Below are 23,237 nucleotides of genomic sequence, written 5' to 3'. Positions count from 1 at the left end.
CGCTAATGGCTTCTAGGATAACGAGCTTATGTAAATTAACCGTATGCTAAACTAAAAGCATAAAGTTCAGCACGTATTGATTCAAAACATATTTTTTATAGTGTTTTATTACACACAAGGGAGTAAACGAAATGGTAGCTACATCAATGTACATAATATATACATTCGACGAAATGTAGAACGCCGGCAAACAAAAAAGAAATAATTTAGCTACATGCTATTTGCATGTGTATCCAAGGTGAGAAAAAAATTGTCTATTCATATTCAAATTTGCCGCAGCTGCTGTAATTTGACAGAAGTGAAACATATACAAAAATCGTGTTCCCTTTGGCAGTTAAAATGCATTTTAATCGTCCGAGATATATTGAATCGTAGTCAGCTTAAGCCCCTTACAGACGAGCAAGTTTTATATGACATTTTTCTATGTCACAATTGGCAATTGCAGTGAGAATGTACAACAAATTTTCTATGACACGTTTTTCTTTGAAAATTTTTATTTGTTCGTGTGAACGTGCTAACAAGTTTACTTTGACAATTTAGTTCGCAGTTAGCAATGTAATCGTTCAGCGGACAATGTAAGCGCGCTAACAGGCGCCATTTCGAAATTTCCTTTCTGCATGAATAATGTAATAACGTAAGGATTGTAATGCAATAATAACGTCACAATTCAGTTTTTTTTTGTCTTTATCTCTATATCATTCCGAAACGATATCCCATAAACTCCCTCTAAACCTCTGGGCAGTTTTTATCGCCAAAATCAGTCAAGGGTACGGCGCTAAGGCTAGCTAACACTGCAAAATTATACAATTGTCCGCTGGTCAAACTCATACAAGTGCTCACATTACTTTGACAGGTTTAATTTCTTTGTTGACTCGTACACACAAGCGAAATTGGTGTTTGACAATTTTTTCAAGATCAAGTATACTTGATTCTGAACAAGTGTGCTTGTCATAGAAAAAATTGTCAAAGTTGGACGTACTGACGAACAATTAAAACTTGTCACATAAAAACTTGTCATAGAAAACTTGCTCGTCTGTAAGAGGCTTTTAGTTTTGCATGGGTCCTGATTCATACAAGGAAATTGTCCGATTTGCATTCGTCAATTATATCTGCATATAGCTATGTCAATAAAAAAATTTTTGACTCACCCCTGGAGTATAGTAGCTATATAAGTCGGGAAAACTATAATAAATAGATTTCAGTACATATCAAGCACAATTAACCTGTGTCTCCGTGGCTCTATTCATTCAGGCCTCTCTATGTTATGAATATGAAAAATGATAATAATTTATTCACACTTATATTTACATTATTTTTATCAAATACCATGCTTTGAAACCCTAAGGTGCTCCTAGTTTATCCGGGTTTTCATATTCATATTATGTCGTAATTTATCAACGATCTTCTAAAAACCGTTGTCGGTGACAAATGAAGTAGATATTTTTATATATTGATGAGCTTCCGATCATAGACAAAACTGATAAATTATGAATTATTAATTACGGTTATGAAAACCAGGAATTATAAATTGGTCAAAGAAATTAAACCAAATCATCACAAAATTACTTGATGCTGATTGGTAGAGTTTTTTAATTTATTTTGTTGCAGAATATACAACTAATGATTTTGCCAACACAAAATGGCGGAAATGAAATTGGCATACAAAAATTGGTCCTTGAGGAATTGAATTAAAAAAGGCCAGACAGTTAAACGAAAATACTGCTAGAAGTACAAAATAATATATACATGCAGGTCTGAATTGTATTCGCAGGGAATGATTACCTATATACGACCGAAACTACCAGATACATCAACTTATGCTTGATCTTTGCAGCTTAATTTCATCGAAATTTTCGTAAAGATGGTCTTCAAATACATTCAAGTCAAGGTAATCCTGGAAACAAAAGAAATTGCAAAATTTGTGAATCAAATTGATCAGCTATTTTCAACGATGTATTAATTTACTAAGAATTAAAACACTCATGGCACGTATGTGTGTAACACGTTGCACGGCACTGTGAATTCTAAACTCCAAAACGACTGCTGAAGCGTTTTTTTTTGCCTTTTTGCCTTTTGGAAAAAAAATTCATGCAGAATCGTTTAGGAATACATTTAAGTTTGCATCCCTTGAAATTTTTAAAGAAACGTTAAGAAAACAAACGCTACCTTAGCCATGCAAGGTTTTCCGTTGTACATTAAAAAATGATCATTTATAATTCTATTTTGACACCTGAGAAAATCAATATGCCTACCTTCGAACCCTCTACCAACATTTCTTTGAAGAACGATGCCATGTCTGAAAATCGTGGTCTTTTTCGCGGTTCGATTATCCAACATTCTTCCATGACGGAATAACTAAAGATAGTAGCAAGACAATTATTTTAAAGAAAATTTTATTGCAAGACGTAGATGAATTATCATTTCAGCGTTTCTCCTGTTGACCTCAAAAAATTATCGAACCAAACACGTACAAAAAAAGGCGTGTCGATGGTAGTCGAAATAGCGACAGGAGACATTCGGCAAAAATGTAAGGTAATAACGATGCCATATAGAATACGCCATAAAATAACCAGGTACCAAATTTCTTTAATCCCAAAACTTTTGACTCACCTTGAGTATTAGTACTTAGCAAAAATCTGATCCTCTTATTTCTTAATAATTATATGGATCGCTTGTGATCAATACTGTTTATATTAAGTCTAAAAATTCTTTCATATTTAGCAAGTTTTCTAGATAAATTCGTTTGATCTTTGCTTCTTCCTAAGCAGTCAAGCACCCTCCTAGTTAACTTTTGAAAAAATTATTCGCAAAATTATTTTCAATAAACGCGGCGACCCCGCGTTTTCTATTGTGCACTTACATCTCAACCGACAAATGCTTGGGCCTCGGCATTCTGTAGCCACTTTCAACTAAGTCTGGAACATCTTTCCCTTTATATCCCGGGTATGGAGAATCACCTAAATTAAACAATAAAGTGTTTATATTAGTTACGAAGTCAGATTTAAACGTACGTATACGTGAACAAAAAAAATACCCAGGCTGACTGATTATAAGAATCGAAAATACGTATTTAGATCATTCTCAGTAGAAATAATGGACGGGTTTCCAAAAAAATTAAAAACAAAATGTAAGCAATTTTTTTTATTTGAAACGATCTTTCTTTAACTCTTACACCTACATTCTAAAAACTCACTAAAACGCATTTTCCACTACGCGAGAATTTTTTTGGGCGAAGCGAAGTGGAACCGACATCCGAGATCGTGATTCGTGAAAATTTACTGCGGGTTTTTATTTTTAAAGAAAATATGGCTGGTAAATATTCAACTTAAATTTTACTTATAATTATACAATTTTGTTAATTTCTTACCTATGGTAAAAATTTCCATTAGCAAAATTCCGTAGGACCACCTTGTATAAAAGAAAAATTAAGACTGTTTAAGAGCACTATTATTTTTTGTAAGCAGGGTAGACAAGGAACGCTATGACTATAAGTATAAAGTGCTGCAATTATTATGAAATTAAATTTTAATCCGTCCGACATAAATTGAAATCCCTCCCCACCTGAGAATCCCACCCGAGAATGTTATGCATTTTTTCCTCAATAAAATACTAGTTATAGAGCAAATAACTCTTCTTACACGTCGCTCATGGTGGTACATTTTCCTGCAAATATATCTTCAGGAGCCATCCATTTAACAGGAAGACGTGCCTACGTCAAAGATGTCAAAATTAAAGTAAAACGTCGCATCGCACGAAAATTATCGCTCGTGGAAAACCGGGCGCCTTAATGTGGTTAAAGTGCCAACATAGCTGCATGTGTTTAGACCTCTGAGAACGAAAAGAGTTCACGCATGATGCAATTTTGTCCTGCTTGCGTTACTGAAGTCTGAAAAATCACGTAAAATCAGAAAAAAGGTGTGCACAACAGTAGAAAGATTAAGTTTACTGAAATATTTACTGAAAACCGTTTACGCAATAACCAAAGATTTTAAGATGTTATATAGGTATAAGTTATTAAGTCATATCGTAGCCCAGCGAAGTTTTTGTTCAAGAACCTGTATGCATGTGTTGCTGCAGTAAACAAAAAATTCCCGAATTTAATAATTGACTGTATCGTAATAACTCGTAACAAACCTTTGATTCTCTGTCGTAAGACCCCTCCCTTGCCAAACCAAAATCTGACACTTTGCAGACATTGTGCGCTCCAACAAGAACATTCCTCGCTGCCAAATCACGATGGATTATCTATAATGTGAGAATTGTTAGGCATAGAATCGCATGCAGCAACTTACTACAAAGTAAGCACTACGAGCATTAGCGTACGAGAAATAAGGATGTACACATTCACAACATGACTAGAAACCAGTCGGGCATAAGCCGAAAACCTAAATGTACACCCCCCCCCCTAACTAAGCTTTTATACCTACGGCCACGTGTTTCTGGATATCCTGGCGTTTTTATAGACAATCTTGTGAACTGGTATTTTACCATTTATAGGCTTATCCTCTACTTCCATGGTGAAGGCGGTATTACCTCATTTTGGGCGAGAAAAGTCATTCCATCAGCAACCATCCATGCAAAAGACAATAGATCATTCTCTGTCAGCCTTGATGTTGGAACATACTCTCCAGTATTATAAGGATCTTTATATCCACGGGATTTTCTGAGATAACCCAGAAGATCTCCACCAACCAAGTACTCCAGTATTAACAAATACGGTTCTGCGAATAACAAAAGCAAATTTAGCTATGACGACTAATTTTGCTACACGGCGAGTCTCACGTACCGATGCATTGAATACAATCATCAGTGGCGTCACCAGCATCTATAGTATGGAGTTTATTATCTACGAGTCTACGACGCGGTAAGCTCGACGTTGTTAGTCAATTATTTTGCTAGAAATTAGCTACGGGAAGTTTTTACGCTGCCATTACTTTGAAATAATCATACAAACGTTTCAATTGTGCTAAGAACCTCCGATGTCTAGCTAACATTGCAGTTTCATATAAGCTATTAAACAGCTATCACATTGCCGCTGCGTTTATTTCATCGAGAATCCGTAAAATGCCTCATTTGAAGGCATCGTAAAAATGACAACGCTGTCATGAGACCACAAATTATGCATAGCTATTGTCCCGCGTGTTTTTGCAATGCCAATATTTTGGTGTTCACTGACTGTGAAAACAATGATTTTCTAACGACATGAATAATGATAATAACATAAAATTCGCATAGCAGGACTAAATCGTCAGGCTGGCTACTACTAATAGTGGGGGAGAGACGTATTCATACATTCACGTTCACTAAACCTAAAAGCAATCAATTTGAAAAGAAGTGAATATTGTAAAACACGAATATATGAATACGTCCCCCTCACATATCAAGCTGGTGACGCCAGTGACTGAAGCTTGGTTTTTTCGCTAAGCAACATGAATAGTGACAAAGTAACAGATATGCAATTAAAGATCTGACTAGTTTAATCACCAGGCCAAATAAGAGAACTAGACTAAGTTCTTTCATGAGATTTTAATGACACAGCGAAGTCTAATGTCGTTTATGCACATGCATGATTGATTGAAAATCATGCAGATGGCGAAAACAAAGCATAAAATGTAAATTGGTAGCAGTGACAGTTGCGGTAGAGAATTACTGAGAATACTGTAATCGCAGTACCAGTGGAAGTGCAGCAGCCCAGAAGTTGTACGACGTATGGATGTGGCTCTAGCTTCTTCATCACGTTTAGTTCATTTAGAAAATTTGTACGATCCTTCTCGTCTGTGTTCTCTATGTTGTGTCAAGAAATAGCAGAAATAAGTAGAAATAAATTAAATTCACGACGTTACTGTTTTGAATGCCATAACTGTACCTTTGAGAGTCTTCACAGCAACAATCCCACAATTGATTTGATTCATGGCGTGCAAAGGTAAAATCTTCGCTTTGTTTACAGTGGCAAAAGTGCCTTCACCCAAAATTTTAAGAATCACAATTTTGCCTTTAGGAAACTCCCAAAAGGCATCATCTGATCGCTTGATCTGGTGAGAAGTTCTTGAGCCGGAACCAGGAGTTCTATTTGTTCTTGGTTGACCATTTACTTCACCAATCTCTGGTCCCATTTGCATGGTTGCACGTCTAACCTAAATGCAAAATGTTTTCGTTGAGTTGCATGTGACTTATGCAACTTTTTACAATACACGCCGGAAGCTTGACTCGTTCAACTTCATTATAGTAGCGATATATCCACATTCCTCGTGCAAGGGCATGATTCGTAGCAACAAAATTTGGAAATTTCTGATGCATTTAAATATATGCTATAAAAATGCTCTGACAATGTTCAATTGGAAGAAACAAGACATATTGCTATAACTTTTTTATTTTGAAAACGTTAGCCGATTAAAGTGACCGCATAATTTATTCTGCTGCACTCTTATATTAATCATCCTCGCTCATTCAGTCAGAGGCATGGTTATAATTCTTCTTCAGGATTACGGACAATTGAAACAGGTCAGCCAGCCCGACCTGTTTTAGTCCCGTTATGCAAAAAAGTTTCCATTCAATTAAGACAAAAATAACAACATTTGGCTACGTCAGTCTAATAAAATCAGCAGCCAATTAAATGATACGCGATACTTCGAAACTAATATATAATTAAATTTGAGGGTACCATACGTTAAAAACATCCTTTCTTCTACATTTCATCCAAACAAAGAACGCTAAAACAACCAACGCTCCCAATGCCACAATCACTGCTATTATAAACGGGTAGTTTTCTAACGACCACTTATTATTTTCATCATTAACGATTCCATTAACACCAGTTGTTTTTGGCTCCATTGTCACATTTTTTTCTGCATCTAGGAAAATATGTTTGACTCTATACGCATTTCCCAATGATTTTTTCAATGAAAACAAAATTCTTTTATTCTCCACCATTAATTTCTTACTGTGTATCACTGGATTTTTTTATTCAAAATCCATACTATGGGCATATGCCACTGAGCTATATTAAATTCCTGGAGGACCGGCTCGCGGCCAAATCGTGTCGCCAAAAAGATGGCGGCGAAGTTACCGAAAAATGACGAGCCGGTCCTCCAGGAATTTAATATAGCTCAGTGGCATATGCTACACCCATACTGCTTCCATACTACATCCATAGTCATGGAAATGAAAATATTTTAAATTTCATTTTCCTTCCTATATTCTTGACGTGGATGATCCTATGCGAATGCCTAATGCTTCATATTCACACTTCTAATGTTCACATTTGAGAGAGAATTCTAATCAATATAACCACAATAAAATATTGCATACGTTTATCATAATAATTATAAACAAGATCAAGTTTTTTGACACGCAATATTACCTTTACATACCAGAAGACTACCCAAGCGATAACTGGGGGGAGATAATGGCACTACCACTTTCTAATTTCTAATTATAGTATCATTATACAGGTTCTAAAAAAATCCAGTGTACAGAAAAAGATAAGAACTGGCATAAATAAATCAATATCTCCCTCCGTTCCTAACCCATATCTTGAAGGCCACACTGGGGGATTTCGGGGACACTAAAAAAATTCCTTTTGCGTCTATCCGAGCGAAAAACTGGATAGCGCATAGTTGACCTATTTGGTTTGGTATTTGTACTGGGATGGCGTTCGCAAAATATATTTTGGTGAGATAAATTGATGAACTAGAGGGAAAGTTTCCAAGATCGGCGGGCAAAACTACAGCGATAATTGAGAAGGGGGCTTTCCGAAATACGTATGTAAAAAAGAAATCTGCCAGGAAGAACAGATTATTTGAATATTCAATCCCCCCTATATTACGCTAGTTTTGCCCCTTTCTAAGATAGCTCGGGGCAAAAAATACTGACCATAATATACCCAGTTTATCCTTAGCCCAGCTAATATCTCTATTCATTAGTGAACTGACAGACAAACCATTAACCTCAAACTCAGCATGAGCTCGCAAAGGGATATATAATGATTGTTTACTTACAAGTCTGAGACTTGTCATAATAATTATTATGGTAGCAAGCATAGTTTAGCTAAGCTTTAATAAACCTTTAGTGACCATTATATAAATAAGCAATGTTGTGTTTGTTTCATCTATAGCCACATCCAGATTCTCGAGAGGATGGCTAGATTTATATTAAGATATTATCGATTATTAGTGAGTTCTTATATACAGGTATTCTTACCGCCTTCGTTTGTTGCCTGTCAAAGTAAGTTATAAAACCTATTACGCATTACAACGTATAGGCCTACTGGACGTCCTGTTTGTATTGTGAGCTCGATCTCTAGTTTTTCACAATAATTTATCAGAATTATTAGAATCAGAAATCGTATATATATATAATACATAAAGGAAGTTTGCTTCGTCTTCCGGTACTCAGTCTGACCTGATGCTATTGGTTTTTAGCTGTCAATCTAAATTATTGATTTTTTAATCGAAGCCGTCCGTACATTCTACTATAACTTCGCTCCTCTATAAAAGACTCTTACCGAACCAAATCAAATATTGTTAGTAATCAATAATCGTTGAAAAAAATGTCTATAGGGCAATAATGTATTGTATACGTAAATTCAATGTTAAATTTCATGTAATACACCATGTAATTATATATCTGGTAGAAAACAGAACCTGGTGTTGATTTTAAACTCACCCAATTAGATTTGAAGTAAAAATTGTTCCACAGTTGAGATCTTTTAACACATAAAATCGAACAGACGCTGAGATATATTTGCTACTAGCAGCTTTATGGAACATAACTATTACTGATGTAAATAACAAGGCATATATTTATGCGCATAGATATTATGTACCCCATGGCGCTAAAATAAATCTTTGTTTCTGCAAATGATCGACATTTTTGAAATTTTTCTTCAAGCAAACAACATCGAGCTTCGAAGAAGTCGGGCAGGAGACTAAGGAACTTGGTTTTTATTGAACTGACTGATGTGAAACGATTTAACTTCCTGCAGTATAATAGAACCATGCAGCAATAAATGGAAGACTTGCATGTTAACGAATTTTTTGAATTTAAAAAAATCTTCGTCGAAATTCGATCGGAACTTTTGAATTTTAAAACTGGTGATAACCAAGTGACTCGTTGTAACATGACTATACAGCAGAGAACGCTGATTTTTAAAAAAAATTTTTCCCTTGCAGCGCGCCAAATTTACCGGCTGAATTTTCAACCGGAGGCGGGGCATTTATATAAATTGCGTGATATTTGCGAGTTTGACATCCCGATCATATTACACGATCGCGAGGCCTCCAAATACAATGTAAAAATACTGAAAACGAGATCAATAAAGGATACCATTCAATACGGAGCAACTGAATGTGGTTTCGAAACGATCAGAGACCAGCAGAGGCAGGTTGCAGAAGCCGTAACAAGATTCAAATTCCTCCAAGGGAAACAAGTCTGCCTCTCCACTCCCTCTCTCTCCGCCATTTTCCTCGCCCGATTTTAGGGTGCAATTATACTAATTTTTTAGGGTGCCATTAAATTTTTTTAGGGTGCCATTATACTAATTTTTTTAGGGTGCCATTATACTACTTTTTTTAGGGTGCCATTATACTAATTTTTTAGGGTGCCATTATACTAATTTTTTTAGGGTGCCATTATACTAATTTTTTTAGGGTGCCATTAAAATCTCTTAGGTTGCCATTATACTAATTTTATATCATCAAGGGGCAGACTTGAGGCAAGTCTACCTGCCATGCTATAGCAGCGGAATTACAACGAAATTGCAAATTGAAATTACCTTGAAAATCGCCAGCTTATAGCGTTACTGATTATAAATAGGCGAAAATGAACAGATTTTACTTGCTGGTTATACTTTGAATTTCGTCTTCATATTTTAGGTATATTTCAAAAAGTATTTATAATTTTGCACACGATTTTGGCAAAAGGCTAATCGTTAGTAGTTCTCTATATATCTGAGTAGTTGAAGATGAAGGTTCCAGTAGATTTCAGGGTTATAGTGATAGAATAATAATGAATAGAATTTTAAATCAAAACAATAGGAATTTCACACTCGTCGGATGCTCGGGCGGCGATCGGTGTACCCTCGTAAAGCGCTCATAATGTCTTCCACGTGTTTTGAAATTTTTTTCATAGGCTCATGTTTAGGTCTAACGAATCTTTATGAGTAGTTTGAGAGCATGCAGCCCAATCCCATGGAGCAAGGTCTCGTTGACTTGCCACATTCAATGCAGCAAACACGCACTTCGGACGTAAAAATTGTAAAAAGGCTTTACGCCCGCAATTTTTTGACCAGCGCTTACAAAATTCCCACCTCTTGTTTGCATTTTGATAAGGCAACTGTTTAGTTGCTTACCATTTCCTGTATAATTATTTCACCTAGTTCGTTAGTTGGGCAACTATATTCACCCCTTTCTTTCCCCTCTCGTTCCTCCTCTCATTCCTCCTCCTCCACTGTCTCATGGGTTGGACTACTAGTCACCCCTGTCCATTTCCCTCCCACTGTCGGATTAGTTTGGCTACTAATCACGCTTGTTCCTCTTGCCCACTGTCTAGTTTGGCCGTTAATCACCCCTGTTTCTCTTCCCCGGCAATTGTTCTTTAGTTTGGCTATTAATCACCCCTATTCCTCTCCCCCCACTGTCTCAATAGTTCAGTGGGCTACTAGTCAGCCGTGCTCCTCTTTCCCACTGTCTCATTAGTTGGGCTATAGTCACCCCTGTTCACACCCACTGGAACACATAACCACTTACGTCTATACCTGAATGTCATGTAGCTTATATTGATTATACATCGTTCCTCTTTTGTCGCTCCGTTCTTAATTGTATCTGTGTTGTTTAAAAGGTATCGACATGTTTGTTCATGAACAAATAAATGTGTTCATTTTACTTTGTAAATGTTTATAATTTTATATAAAATAGTTCCCGAAATGAAAGTGACATAATTTGCTAACGTTCTCAAAAAATGCAAACTTTCTGCCGTTGGGACTGTTTATATGGGAGCCGAGATCGGACAGCGAAACAAGCTCGGACAGTGAGACAGCCCGGTAAATGGGATAAACTTGTCCTGTGTTTATATGAGAGGATTTCATCCCGCTTGTCTGGATAGAAATTTTTTACATGGCTTTAATTGGCTTTGCGTTTAAAGTTCACATCACATTAATATCAGCATCTATTACAGTACATTTCCACCGTTTGTTGGTTTTTAGCCTAATGTTCCAAAATGTGTAAAGAAACGCTGAGAAATATCAAAATTTACACAAATGGTTCCACCTCGGCAACCGGGCCAGCCTGCGTATCCATATAAACAACGCGCAGAGGTTTTTATTAGGAATTGTATTCATAACCGTGATCTCGCTATAGATATCCGGTCGAAATATAAACAGCCGCCTAATTAATCAGGACGTTGCAGATTGTCTTTCTTATTTGCCATCTTGAAAAAAACGTAAGAAAATTGCCATACGACAATATTTCACATATGAAAAAAATGTATGTCCAATGAAATTGCAAGTTAATTTACTCGGTGAGGAACGATTTTTATTTTATAATTCTACTGTGCATTGATTTCTATACACATATAGCTAGAATTACAAATTGTAAGTGAAATGCTGCGAGTGGATACACGTAATGCCCTTATCTTCACCCATGCAGTCATCTCTTGGGTAAAGTCTTCAGGATAGTAATGGCAATATTGCGTGTCAAAAAACGTGATCTTGTTTATATTATGGTATTAAGATGAAGGTTTATACAATATTATATCTTGGTTATACATGCTGATGAGAATTCTCACCCTTTTGATTAAACGAGCTTTTAACTGACACAAGCAACGTGCACATAATTGCGAATACGAAGCCATTATTTACGCATTCGTATAGGATGAAAGCGCATTACTACTATACGTGGTGAAAAAGTCCTCCTGACAAGAGGTGCACTGAGCATGCACGTAAAGATTCTAGGGTTGCCATAGCAGGGTCATAACTCGATGATAAAATAAGTAAGTGCGAAGGAAGACTTGGACATGGGTATTTTAGATCTCTGACAAAACAAGCAAATATTGATACTTTTTGATCGATTTTTTCCATACTTAAACAGTTACACCAAACAAACATGCCACTACGGCCTTTTCGCTTTGCGACAAAACAGCATGTAATTTATTATATAATTATATAAAATTATATATATATTACGGCTATAAATCCATTTACTATAATGTTTCGTACGGCTCTATTCAGAGCTGTGCACAGCAGGGGGAGGGAGAGGCCCCCCCCTTGATAAACACTGAAGTTGTAATCAGTAGCGTAGCCAGCCTGTCGATTTGTCCCGCTATGCTAATATTTTGGTGTTAACTGACTGTGAAAACAATAAGTTTCTAAAGACATGAGTAATTATAATAACTCGAAATTTACATAGCAGGACAAAATCGTCAGGCTGGCTACACCACTGGTTGTAATCTTCATTTTACTATATTAACTTTAACTACAAAAAAGTCGTACTACACCGCTGGCAAAAATTCCTGCGTACGACCCTGGCTCTATTTTCTATTTTAAAAGTAAACCAGCATTGCTGTTCGGTGTACATCTTACAGAACTTTGATTTTTCACATCCATCCACTGATGTGTTTGTTCATACAATTCATAAACTTTCTTACAATTTTTCCCAACAGATAAAATCCTTGATCCTCCGACATATTTACGGCCACCAATGTTGTTTCCAGATGCACCATCGGCCCAATAGTAAGCACAGCGGTCCAAGTTAAGATAATAGCGTATCGGTTCTTCTACAAACAGAAATTAAAAGTCTTAATAGAGCTAAACTTTTGTATAGACCACATGAAGTCACACATGACGAGCTACGTAAATAGCCGCCATCTTGGGATAAAAAACGCGGGAAATTAACTAGTATTTTGATTCTTTTAAAGCAGCTGTCTTGTACTCAGATATGGTGAAAACATGTTTATTTTACATTCGCTGACTGTTGGAATGTTGAAAGATTTGAGAACTAGAGCTACATGCGGTCTGTAAGTTGCCTATATAGTAAAGACGTGACCTAAGTTTAGCTGTGCTTAATACGTACATTCATAAATTTGAATAAGCACCCTGTTATATGCGTATACGATAAATTTTTCTCGCAACCTCAAATGCAAATTCTATTTTTAAAAGATGTATTAGCGAAGAGTCTTCAAAATGTAAGTGATAGACTAGGAACGCCTATATGGCATGTATAATAAACACAAAAGTTACATCTCTCAAAAGTGGAATTGTCTTGCAAGTTGCAATTAAATGGCAGCCATATACAACGAGGCTAAGTGGTATGATTGTTTTATAATGTAGCTATACAAATTAAATACTATTTCATTAGCAAAATAAATATTGCATAAAAAATTTTACTAGAGCAGTTATTGATTCAATTTGAATCAATGTTTTGTTAAGTGAACAGGTGAACTAAATTAAATTTAAAAGCCCGTTTTCGTTAACTGAAAAAGCTTTTTGTCCGTTTTACTGACTCCTAAGTATTTTTTTTTTTAATTTCTTTGAACTGCGCTTTCAAAAAGTGTTTCAGATTCATCATTTCTGAGCAAAACTGTCGTCCATATTGCTTTTGCCACTTATCATATAATTAAGTAGCTTTATTAAATAACATGTATATAACGTGCGTTCTGATTGGTCGAAGCCCGTGTTTGGATCCGGCCACCATTAATTAATCGTTCATTACCAATTACATTCTCTGATTGGTTACGTCTTGAAGAAATGAAGAAAGCCAAATGCTTACCAGCGCGAGTGTTTTTTTTAAACTTGAATCCAACTTTATCCTGGAGTTTCTCCCAAGTGAATTCGATGCCATGAACATTATATGACTAAAAAAATGGAGATTTGCAAGAATTTAATTTTTACAAAACTTCACAAAACAGCAGCGTTTGGAATATTTTGTTATGGTCAGAAATGCAAGCGGGTAAGTGGTGAGGTGTATGGGCTCCGGCGATTCAGTTTTAGACCAGTCCTCTATTTGCGAGAAGGACAATATGGCGATTGTTTTATGTTATCAACCAACCACACAATCTAATACAGATACAGCCCTGTTATAAACAAACACAATTATAAAAATTGATACATAGTAGATAATAAAAGAAATGACGAACTTATCGATGCTGGCGACGCGACTTAGTTCGAATAGTTCTAAAATATTGTTGAATATATTTAGGTTATTACATTGTATCATAGCAACAGCTAAAAGAAAATAATGGCGATCAAAAATCACTCTGCGAAATTGATGAATTTCATCGCCTTGGGGAACACAAAAAACCAAATTGCAAGATTGTGGGAAACACATTTACATGTGTTTTTAAGCTTATAAAATGCGATGTAAAAAAAGCTAGAGCCTTTATGAGCCTGATCTGATGTGGACATTTGCCGATGTTCGCCGGCAACGAGCAGAAACGTGAACCGTAAGCTACCCCAGGTATCAATAATATGCTAGGAATAATTTCATATACTTTCCTATACGATGACCATCATAAAAATATTCTTTCTCGGAAACATACTTGGGCATCTCGAGTTGCCCTCAAACTTTCAGTAATTAGAGATCGATGAAATTGATGATGTTTTAGACGTGGACAAACATGACTTCTCAATTGTGGGTTATATAGAAAACAAATTTTAATGATTCGGCACTCTTTCCCAGAGGCGATTTCATATTGGCTTCTTAAATTAGCAAAAACTCGTTCATGCTTGGCCTACATTTCTGGCCATGTGCAGTCTGATTGGCTGTTGGAGCGGGTGGAATTTAACAATTATCTCACCAATCCGAGCGAAACTTATTTGTTTCGTTTTCCTAAGAATATAATTTATCCAAACTTTTAACTAGTAGTTTATATTTCTTAAATCTTAATATAGCGAACTAAATGGTTATCAGGGAAGAATCGAATTTAGGTAAAATAAACGAATATGGTTTTTGTTCCTTGTTGCCGTTGTTGCATGAGCCTGACTACATAATTATAATAGAACCGAACGTTACCTTGGGTAAAAGAATAAATACTTCTTTACTGTTTTGATCAGTCCGGATGGAAAAATCTGCGGAGGGAGTTCTAGCAACGGTTTTTATGGTTCTAGCCTCCCCCCCCACGTTTACTGCACTATATATGCATCTGCGCACCATGCACTTTCAACTTCAAATGTGCCCTAAGTTCTCCATTCTTACCCTCAGCTGGTTTACATCCACGTAAGAGTAATACAATATATGATCCGGGATAGATCCCCGACGACAAAGCCAGTAGCGGAACATTGATCCCGGGACTAACCACTGATAAATAAGGCATATAATAAGGCCAAGAGCAAGAACGGTGGAGAGAGCATATCCTTTTAGTCCTAGAGAAAAAGTACGCCATAATTCAGAGTAAAGAACAACGTTACGCAAACGTAATTACAAAGGTCATAATTGAAAATTCTGGCAACTGATTGGTCGAGCGACCTCGGATTATTACGCGATAATCACCTAAGCGGATTTTTCAAAATGGCGGCGAATTCTTTTTGTCAACGTGACAGATGAGGAAATACGTTATTTTGACGAAAATACTGTAGCTCAAAGCACAAAAGAAGTGAAAAATTAGGCATAAAATTAAAGGTAAAACTTCTTCGTAGAATGCTTTTTTTGCCAAAAACATTGTTTATTTGAATCGCTGTAAAACTGTTGAGATAATTGTTTACGTTTATAAAACATTTTCTACCACCGCTTCTTTTTCAGAAACCACCTTTGTAATTATACTAAAACAATTATTGACCTCAGGCTCGGTGAATATCGCCGAATAAAAACTTCGACTTCGTCTCGGTTTTGCGATCTTCACCTCGAATAATTGTAAATTATACTAAATTTTTTAACCAAAAACCAAGATTTAACCAAAAATCCAAAACCAAGAGCCAAATCAGTTGGTTCTGAGTTCTCAATTTTCATCCACGCGAGTAATTTTAGATAAAAAAATGCTATATATAAGTAGTGGATAATGCTACCCAGCTGGAAACTATAAGGTCACAAAGTCTGGTCACTTTCAATCATATCACTCAGAAAAAAATAAGTGGAATAGAAGCAAGTGCATGGAAACTTACTTCCCCAAGTCTTTTTATTGGCGATCTTAATCTGCTCTTCTGTACTTTTTTCGTACCAGCCATACATATCTTCAATCTCTTCTAACAATTCTCTCCTGCTTACATCAAGTACTATACACACAAAGCACTTGACTAAATGAGTATCATCAAGCATCTTGGTGCTCTTCTTCGATTCTAAAGCCATGCCTAACAACACATGTTTCTTACGAAGGAAAGATCCCGCAGGCATGTAAGTTTGAGGTATAGCTTTACCAGGATTATCAGTGGATGCATAAATTCGTTCACCATTCTCAATGCTTCCTACAACTTTGACGTTAACGATGCCAATAACGCAGACCGTGTCTGTCTTTATAACTAAAAGAAGATATATAATATAAAGATTTATACTGGCTGCGAGTTCTGAATTCATTACAGTCAGGCCAGGCTTTGTGATACTCGCGCGCATGTTGCGCCATCTGAAAAATTACATGAAGAAACGCCGCAAAAACTACAACATAATAATCACCGATGATTGAGCCTACAAGTAGTTTGATCGTGTCCAACACGCAGAGAAATATAGGAATAGGAAAAATGGAATTGTGCTAAAGGATAGGATACAGGAAAAAATGGGACTGTGCAAAAGGATAGGATATAGAAAAAATAGGATGTGCAAAAGGATAGGATATAGGAAAAATGGAATTGTGCTAAAGGATAGGATATAGGAAAAATGGAATTGTGCTAAAGGATAGGATATAGGAAAAATGGAATTGTGCAAAAGGATAGGATATAGGAGAAATTGAATTGTGCTAAAGGCTGACAAATAGACCATGTGTAGCTTGCAGTTGATATAATTACTAACCTGGGTTAGCTGGTTTATGCCCAGCCAACCAATGAGAACGGCTGATAACACCAGCATGTAACGCATTATGAACATTATCGCTTCGAAGACGTTGAATATATGTTTCACCCGATTCGCTTTTGTAAAACCCGACAATGTCGCCTTCTTTAAGGTCATCGTAGTTATCAGGATCTCTTAATGTCAAGTGATAAGCCAGATCAGCTCTTCCTGTTTCGACATTAAAATTTCCATTGACCCTAACATCTTTAGCTACCACTTTATCAACATTTGCTGTTTTCGCATCCAACGTGTCGACCAAAATTTGTCGATAGTGTCTAACGGAACCTGGATGGAACAGATTATTACAACCCGTTTTCCACTTGGCAAATCTACTCGCGCGACGCGAAGCGACATCTGAAATCCGGTGATATCATTGATTCATGAAAAAATTCACCACGAATTAAGTAAAGTCGCTTCCTACGTTTTTTCAGTTCGCGCAAATAAATTCGCCTAGTGGGAAACGGGCTTTAATTCCAATCATTCACGTCTTCTCAAAGATACATAAAAGTGTAGTGATGGTTGGTAAAACGTTCTACGCATGCTTGGATTATCTCGTTGTCTCGAGCGAGATCCGAACTCGGTTTTTTAGGCTTCTTTTGATGGGGCGCTGACCTACTTTCAGTATATACATATACACATACATACGAACATTAATAATATCACATTATCATGTAATAATTGTATTAGAGTGGTTTACTGTAGCATGCACAAATTAAGCATTCAGTGGTATTATAAAATATAATCAAAGGACAGCGCAAAAAGTCCTAACAGAGTTTATTAAACACTATTTACCGTCGTCAAATATTCCACTGTCGGCCACCGATTCCCCAGGAGAACCTAAACCGTAAGACAAAACAATTAATTTCATCAATGTTCTCGAGATATGTTTGGAGAATATTTTAAATCCACGCAAGGTATCTATTAGCACCATGTAGAAATGTTTGATATTGCCGCGTCGTTAGGAGGTCATTTGTGGGAAAGGGTTTATATTTTTAAGTTAAATATATCTGTAATGACGGGCCCGAAAATACGTCTTATATAGTTCAAATATCTGGATTTGTCACGCTTAGTGTAATGCAAAAAGATGAATGAAAATCGTATACTCGAGAAACGCAAATCGTGGAAATGTAGGAAAACGGTGCCTAAATAGACAAAGGTTTCTAAACAATTAACAAGAATTAAACAAAGTTTCCGGTGTTTTCACGAGTTTTTTCTGTATGATAAGATGCATAGCTATTCCCTGAAAATGTTTCTAAATTGCCTCAAATGACGAAACGGTGATTCCTTGTAAGTTAAAATTGGAAAGTTTGGTTGCAGGTTGCAAAATATTGGTTCTGGTCCATTGGTACCACAACCAGGGCTATAGCCAGTCCTATAGCTCTCAAACAGGGCGGTTCATAATTATTCCCATATTCATGTTTACAAATTATAAGAACAATAACTTTAATATCAATCGGGCATAACACGACCCCCATCTAATCACGCTTCTAATTAAGGCTCAAATTAAGCTTATAATTAAGCTTCTAATTAAGCTTCTAATTAGGCGTCTCATTGAGCCTCTAATTAAGCTCTAATTAAGCTTCTAATTAACGCCACAAAAGCTAACGAAATCAATGTTTCACCATCAAGAAAATTTATCAGCTAGAAAGCAATGAGCATCCCCTATCGTCACACAGAACGACAATAACAACATTCGTATAATCAAACATGAAAGAAGAAGCACATCCAAACTGAAAAAAACGTACGTTTTATCCAACGTACAACGATTCTTCATCTAAGGAGGGCATATTATACATGCAGTAAAAGTTAAAAATAATCACCTTGGCCGTTTACGCTACCATCAATCTCAACATCATATTTCGTTTTCTTACCTACAAAGAGAAAGGAATCGTGATTAAAAGTCTTCCCCAAAACCCTTTAAATATGAGGTTGGTTTTTTTAATACAACTTGGGAGATTTTAAATGCACCACTGGAAAATCTACACTACAATAAAAAAATATGAGTTCTGGTTGAGGGTTAAACGAAAATTGAATAGCGTGGGAAAACTTAAATCACGAAGTGTCTCTAAAAACCCAAATTTGTTATTTTGTTGCTTTTTCAGCCTTTTCCCAGCGGTTTAGAAAATCATTATCCGGTGGACTACGCTAGTAACGAGCCATCGTACAACCGACCGCAGAAGTGTCATAGTGCTAATGTTTAAATAAACTGGACCATAGTACTCGACCTGGCGATGGACCTGATACTGAATCTGGCGGCATTGGATTTGTTTCTGTCTCCGTCAATGTTCGCAAGTTAAATTTCGGGCTGGTAAATTTTTGGCTTCTTGACCCATCAATGAATTCGAGTTGTACAACTAACTGGAATACGTTCAGATTTCGTTGTTTGTCAGACTTAGACAATTTGAAGACCGGTGGACTATCAGGACATCTTCCTTCGTAGATTTCATGAAGATCAACTGAAAACGGTTGCTAAGTTAAAGGATAGACGTTCGTCAGGTTAATGCGGCATGGAATGGAGAAATTATTGTTACCGCAGTATGAGTTTATAGATGGCTTTGATATAACTACAATATAGCTATTGGAACAGAATAGCGAGCTATGAATGGGCCGCAACTACTGGAATAGAATAGCCTGGATGAATGGGGCGCAACAGGTGGCTAAAGAAATGTTTTAGGAGCGGGGGGTGGCAGATCATATTATAAGTGAAGCGAACATCGAGAAAGACTATAAACTACTTACGTGACATGAAAAAATCTGTGGGGAGGGGAGAGACTGCGGGATAAAAAACAAAAATTAGGGAGAAAATTCCCACCCTTGCCATCCCCATATGCCGCCACCACTGCTCACAAAAATCAATTTAATACAGGGTTTATCAAAAAAAGTTTACACTTGGGAAATGGCTTGTAGACGTACGCGCACGTATGTGTAGGTGGTTTGAGCCCTTTAGACACCTCCTGTACAGAAAGTTTGTAAAGAACAGTGTTCATCCGAGAAAAAAAACGTGTTTTTAAACCGAAAAATGGCTCGCGCACAAAATTAGGAGACTGAAAATGCAGTTTCAATTGACAGGCCTAAAATATGGAATATGTTTTATAAGTTATTAAAGTTAAGACAATTTGGTGCAGGCGGAAGCGACCGCCCTAAGTTAAAAGACAGTTTGTGAACTAACACTTTTTTACTTGCAAAAGACTGACAGTTTTCGGGTGTCTGAAGGGCTCAAATTACCTACACAAACCAAAAGATTTACCTACTTGCGGCAACTTTCAACAACTTATGATTATTACTTTGCGTTCAAATACGATTACTTAAGTTCATAACGAAAGTTAATTTGGGGGGTACCTCAAGCTGAATGGCCGACAATTCTTGACAACTCGTTGCTTTCAGTAAAAGCATTACAAAAATCAAGTCAATGTGCACGACAAGATTAATAGATTGATCGATAATTTCAAACAACCTTTCAAATTTTCTGTTGGCATGTCCTTCGTGTCCTAATTTCGCATCAAATTATCTAACTTAATGCATTTGAACCCTTTGCATGAACACTTGGGGCTAGGGCTATTTGCACCCTCTGCTCCCCCGCCTCTCGTTGGCGTTGATAATGCTGAACACAGGTGCATGTACACACTCACCACGAAGCCATTTTTAATTGGAGTTGGGGTGTCTGAATCTTTTATAAGATTTAAAATTTCTCCAGTGTATTCATTTCTTAAAGGAACCTCGCCATTATTATCCTTCAATTTTATCGCGGCTGTTTCTTCGCGTTTAACCCATCCATAAATCTTGTACAATTGACAATTAATTGTTATTGCTTCCATTTTGATCCACCTCTTTTCGTCATTTACAACCAATTGCCGAGTCCGGTTGTTCGTTCGATACTGTTTTTTGTAAAATACTTTGCCATTATAAAGATCAAGAAACTTTACTTCTGCAGAAACTAAAACGAAAACAATATTTTGTCTAAGTTACAATTAATGGCTGAAATATAGTTGTAATCGAAGCAACTGGCTTACTCAGTTACTGTCAGTAATTATTGAGATAAAATATTCTTTATTTCAATGGCGGGTCTAGGGGTAGTCAGAATATATTACATAGCTATATTTTTTAATTCATTTTAGGCTGCAGTTATTTACTCTGACCACCCCTATAGATGCTCCAATGTTTTATTTTATATATATTTTATAGGAATATTTTTATTTTATAGGAATATTTATTTGTGATGCAGAGCGATCAAACAATAAAAATGATTTAACAAGGTCCAGGTTTTAAATTTGTTCCACTGCTGTACTTCAAAACAATTTCCACTTTACTTCTTTTATTTTGGAGGAAACGGATCTTAATTAATTCCCCAGGCAATGGTAATTAAGGCAAGGACTTTTTTAAGCCTATCATTTCATCGGAATATTTTACTTTAGATTGAACATATCTCACGAAATTTTATCGTCCCCATTTACGTATATGCATGTATGCATGTTTTCACGGTTTTTGTTTTAAAAACCGTTCTCGAATATTCTTGTTATCTGACTGACGTTTTTCCGGTCACTATGTTTAGATTCGACCGAAACACAATCAAGACAAATGCACGCATTCGCTATCAGATTGCTAAAACCTGTTTACATTGTTTGTAAATTCCAAAGCTTTAATTAAGTTGACTTAAAGAATCATGTTATACAGTATACTCATTTCAATACTTCAAAACTTAAGCTAATCTCAGCTGTAAGCAGTATCATGTAAATAGCTATTCTGACAGAACCTGAATCATCAAGGCGGGCGTACTGACATTCGTGAAATTAAAATTGATATCTCAGTGGCCCCGTGACTGAGACTTTGTCTTGTCCTGTGACAGTCAGCAGTGTTTTCGGTTAGGGTTAGGGTTTAATACTCAACACTGATGATCCGAACTTGTAGGTATGATCAATGGCAATGCGACATTGCTCACTAGAAGTAGAATCTCAAAGTTTAACGAAGCGAGAAAAACTTGTGAGGTATAATAATAAAGCCTTTATGAAACCGCCAAGCACATGCGATACAGTTTCATTTTTATAAAACATTGTCAGCATTTCAGGAGTCCGAGATGATTTAATCTCCACGGGAAATCTCCTCCTCTCCCTAACATTTAATACAACGACCTGTGTCCCAATGGCAGCAGACAGCAGTGCTGTACAAATGCGTATATGAATTACTTGTAGATTCAGTACCCGTAAATGCTTGCAACGTAGTGAAAAATTCGGCTTTAGAAACTTCAAACATTAAAGCTAACACGAGAGGATAAGTCATTCGGAACAACCAAGGAATCTAATTCAAGGTTATAACGGAGTTATAAAATCTTACTTAATGACATCACAAGTTGTTTGTAAAAAATTCTCGAGCATGTCATTTGTAAGCCGATATGTTGCACCAAGACGGAAGTTATAATGTTTTAGCACCAACGTAGCGAGCAGACAGTTAAGGAAGAGAGCAAGACATATTTTGCGTAGGCTAGTTTAATATTTCAACTAGAATTATGGTTGGAGATCGTGAATACAGCAGAAATGGTTTGCTCCACAAAACTTTATCTCGGGGACAAGGAAATAGGCTCAAAATAGTGTAGCTATATATATAGCAGTTTGCAAATCCTTTAACGTAGCAACGTTTCCTAAGACGACAGTTAATAGCGAAGGCTATAGTGGTGTAACTTCGAACACTTGACGTGCAATAATGATATCCTCCTTGGATTCCATTTCCCTCTAGCAACATGAAGTTCCAGTTAGCGTTTCGAATCTACAAATTCGTTCGAGTAACGTAATCTCGGTCGAGTACAACGTAAAACAGTTAATCAAAACAAACCTGTGGGGTTATCAACTGGTAGAAAGAATGTGTCTTCGTTTGGATCCATATTTGCATCAGAAACGTGTCCACTTAAGTTCTTCCTGTTCTTCCTACATATGCCTGGTTTGGAAAGGTGGCTTCGCACGCTGTTCGAAGCTGGCAAACGACTTTAGTGTTCAACGTTGGTATACAACATTACATCAATATAAATTATGACTTGTGTTTCTATTTCCGCATACCTCTATGAATATGTAGAGTAAATTACAATAAATTAACTGCTTTTCCTGATTTGTATTAAAACATGACAGGGAAAACCCCTGATGATATACGATTTTCAAACGGAGAAAATGATTGAAAAGAGTGTGTAAAACTTATAATATTTCATAATCATAGGCAATAATTGTAATATTATTAACCGGTTATTCTTCAGTTCAACCACTCATTATAATATCAATGGTGCAGCAAATC

The 23,237-nt window shown here is 36.4% G+C and overlaps 2 protein-coding genes across 3 annotated transcripts; both read right to left on the bottom strand.

The window, feature by feature from the left end:
* Positions 1 to 1,235: 1,235 nt before the first annotated feature.
* LOC114537523 (tyrosine kinase receptor Cad96Ca-like) lies at positions 1,236 to 8,304 on the bottom strand. Of its 2 annotated transcripts, XM_028558569.1 has the most exons (11): positions 8,200 to 8,304; positions 6,667 to 6,851; positions 5,867 to 6,134; positions 5,674 to 5,784; positions 4,534 to 4,721; positions 4,135 to 4,245; positions 3,639 to 3,709; positions 3,368 to 3,408; positions 2,861 to 2,957; positions 2,253 to 2,355; positions 1,236 to 1,894 (listed from the first exon to the last, which is right to left on the bottom strand). In XM_028558569.1, exons 2-11 carry the CDS (start codon positions 6,829 to 6,831, stop codon positions 1,811 to 1,813), a joined length of 1,239 nt encoding a protein of 412 aa, XP_028414370.1. In that variant the 5' UTR covers positions 6,832 to 6,851; positions 8,200 to 8,304; the 3' UTR covers positions 1,236 to 1,810. The 2 variants fall into 2 exon arrangements, with proteins under 2 accessions (XP_028414370.1, XP_028414369.1); XM_028558568.1 differs by lacking the exon at positions 8,200 to 8,304 and having other exon boundaries at positions 6,667 to 6,956.
* A 4,046-nt stretch (positions 8,305 to 12,350) lies between these two features.
* LOC114537521 lies at positions 12,351 to 23,035 on the bottom strand. The gene is made up of 10 exons (XM_028558565.1): positions 22,788 to 23,035; positions 20,594 to 20,898; positions 19,190 to 19,433; positions 18,785 to 18,835; positions 17,757 to 17,801; positions 16,926 to 17,249; positions 16,088 to 16,441; positions 15,186 to 15,352; positions 13,761 to 13,845; positions 12,351 to 12,768 (listed from the first exon to the last, which is right to left on the bottom strand). The coding sequence occupies exons 1-10, from the start codon at positions 22,834 to 22,836 to the stop codon at positions 12,530 to 12,532; spliced, it is 1,863 nt and encodes a 620-aa protein (XP_028414366.1). The 5' UTR covers positions 22,837 to 23,035; the 3' UTR covers positions 12,351 to 12,529.
* Between the last annotated feature and the right edge of the window lie 202 nt (positions 23,036 to 23,237).

This window comes from Dendronephthya gigantea, unplaced genomic scaffold (genome assembly GCF_004324835.1).
Source record: "Dendronephthya gigantea isolate DGI-Jeju-01 unplaced genomic scaffold, DenGig_1.0 000159F, whole genome shotgun sequence".
Classification (NCBI taxonomy): domain Eukaryota; kingdom Metazoa; phylum Cnidaria; class Anthozoa; order Malacalcyonacea; family Nephtheidae; genus Dendronephthya; species Dendronephthya gigantea.
This window is presented reverse-complemented; position numbering and strand designations above follow the sequence as displayed.